General features: G+C 33.4%; 1 protein-coding gene across 1 annotated transcript; it reads left to right on the forward strand.

The window, feature by feature from the left end:
- The first annotated feature begins 207 nt into the window (after positions 1 to 207).
- On the forward strand, positions 208 to 2,117 carry LOC139893179 (calmodulin-7). Its single transcript, XM_071876330.1, has 2 exons — positions 208 to 386; positions 1,454 to 2,117. The coding sequence occupies exons 1-2, from the start codon at positions 311 to 313 to the stop codon at positions 1,825 to 1,827; spliced, it is 450 nt and encodes a 149-aa protein (XP_071732431.1). The 5' UTR covers positions 208 to 310; the 3' UTR covers positions 1,828 to 2,117.

Below are 2,117 nucleotides of genomic sequence, written 5' to 3' on the forward strand. Positions count from 1 at the left end.
CGTCTATCGTTGTTAAAGATGATCTTATATAGTAACGTTGAAAGCCTCTACAGCAGAACTCAAAATGAAAGAAGTTGCAAAGTTGAATGGAAATTTTGTAAAAACTCAAAACCCAAAGGACGAGAAAAAAGTAAAATAGTAAAACAAGGGAGGGAGGAAGCATCAGATGCGTGGAGGACCACTCTTTTTATTTACATTCATTTCAACACTCTGACTGGTTTGTTTTTTTGCACCTCTATCTAATTTTTGTATTTCCCTTTTGCGAACCTTTTCCTTTTTCTCCATTTCATCATCAACAAACAACAAAACAATGGCCGATCAACTTACCGATGATCAGATCTCTGAATTCAAAGAAGCTTTCAGCCTATTCGATAAGGATGGCGATGGTTAGTTTTTTTATCTCTCGTTTTAATCATTATTCTCTTCTATATATCTATATCTATATCTATATCTATATTTATATCTCTCTATATATAAAAATAATTGATCTTATTCATGCTCATATGTAAGTGAATGTGTTTCAACTTAATTACAGAATCTGGAATTATTATATTGTTGTATTTGATCGTTTAGTAATTTCAGATCTGGTTTCTGATTGTTGACTATTTGGTTATGTGTCTGTTGTTTGACATATATAAAATTGATTTTTTTTTTTTTTTTTTTTGTAATTATTGTCTCGGATGAGGGCCGATTGATGAGAATTTAAGTACTGATTGTACATCAAATCATAGGGAGAAAATTTCACTGATCTGTATCTGGTCAGATCTGTAAGGATTATTGTGTTATGGTTTCATGTGATAGAAAATACAAGCTACTGATTGCGAATCAGATGATGTTTGATGCTTAATTTGTTTCCTTCCGCTATGATTAATATTTTGAGTCATTGTATTTATTGTATGCTACTAAAAACTTCTGCCTGATTATAGTTCTATTTGGAGATTATCTTACCATCTTGTTATTTTGAACATGGTATAAAAGCAGTGGTCTTTGAGGTGTAATGGCCTGGACTAAGGCATATTATGTACTCCGTGATATTTAATACGGAGTAACAGGTCGTTAGGGTTTCAAACCTCAGAGTAGGTTTCATTAAGATGTTATATATCTAAGTTATGGGGTTCATAACAGTTCGTAGGGTTGGATTTAATATATATACCATCTACTTCAGTACGCTGCAACTTATTGCTAGTACACTTCGGTGTTGTAAATGGAATGTTGTTCTTTGGGTTGAGAAAATCACATTATGCAGACTGATTTTATATTTTTTATATATACCTTCTACGTTGGTACACATTAAAAGTAGATGGTTTAAAACTTTCAACCCATATTACCTATAATGCTTTTAGCTTATTTTGTTACGTTGCCTGTTTAATATAAAACGCAACACAAATCATTTCATTAATGAGTAACTGGATATAAATAATTATACCTAATTTTTAATGATATTGCTACGCAGGTTGTATCACTACCAAGGAACTTGGAACAGTTATGAGGTCTCTCGGACAAAACCCCACAGAGGCAGAACTTCAAGATATGATCAACGAGGTTGATGCTGATGGGAACGGGACTATTGATTTCCCAGAATTTCTTAACCTAATGGCCCGCAAAATGAAAGATACCGATTCTGAGGAGGAGCTTAAGGAGGCTTTTAGGGTTTTTGACAAAGACCAAAATGGTTTCATTTCAGCAGCCGAGCTTCGTCATGTGATGACTAATCTTGGTGAGAAGCTAACAGATGAGGAAGTTGACGAGATGATTCGTGAAGCTGATGTGGACGGTGACGGCCAGATCAACTACGAGGAATTTGTTAAGGTTATGATGGCCAAGTGAGGTTTCTTAATCTTAAATTTGGAATTAAAAAGAGCAAAAAATGAACAAGGATTTGCTCAAATTTGTGGTTTTTGATTAAATGCGGATCTTTAGTAGCTTTTGTTGGGTGTTTTTGGTTTCTCTTGTTTGCATTTATTTGTAGTGCCGAAGTATCAACTACAGTACTTGTTTTTTATGTATTCTATATTTGGTAGATTGAGGTAGTTTCTTCTTGTTTTCTATTGGCTATAAACCTAGAACCATTTGGAGTATTTTGTTTATCTTTTTATCAGTTGAGTTCATCATTTTTA

This window comes from Rutidosis leptorrhynchoides, chromosome 2 (assembly GCF_046630445.1).
Source record: "Rutidosis leptorrhynchoides isolate AG116_Rl617_1_P2 chromosome 2, CSIRO_AGI_Rlap_v1, whole genome shotgun sequence".
In the NCBI taxonomy this organism is placed as follows: Eukaryota; Viridiplantae; Streptophyta; class Magnoliopsida; order Asterales; family Asteraceae; genus Rutidosis; species Rutidosis leptorrhynchoides.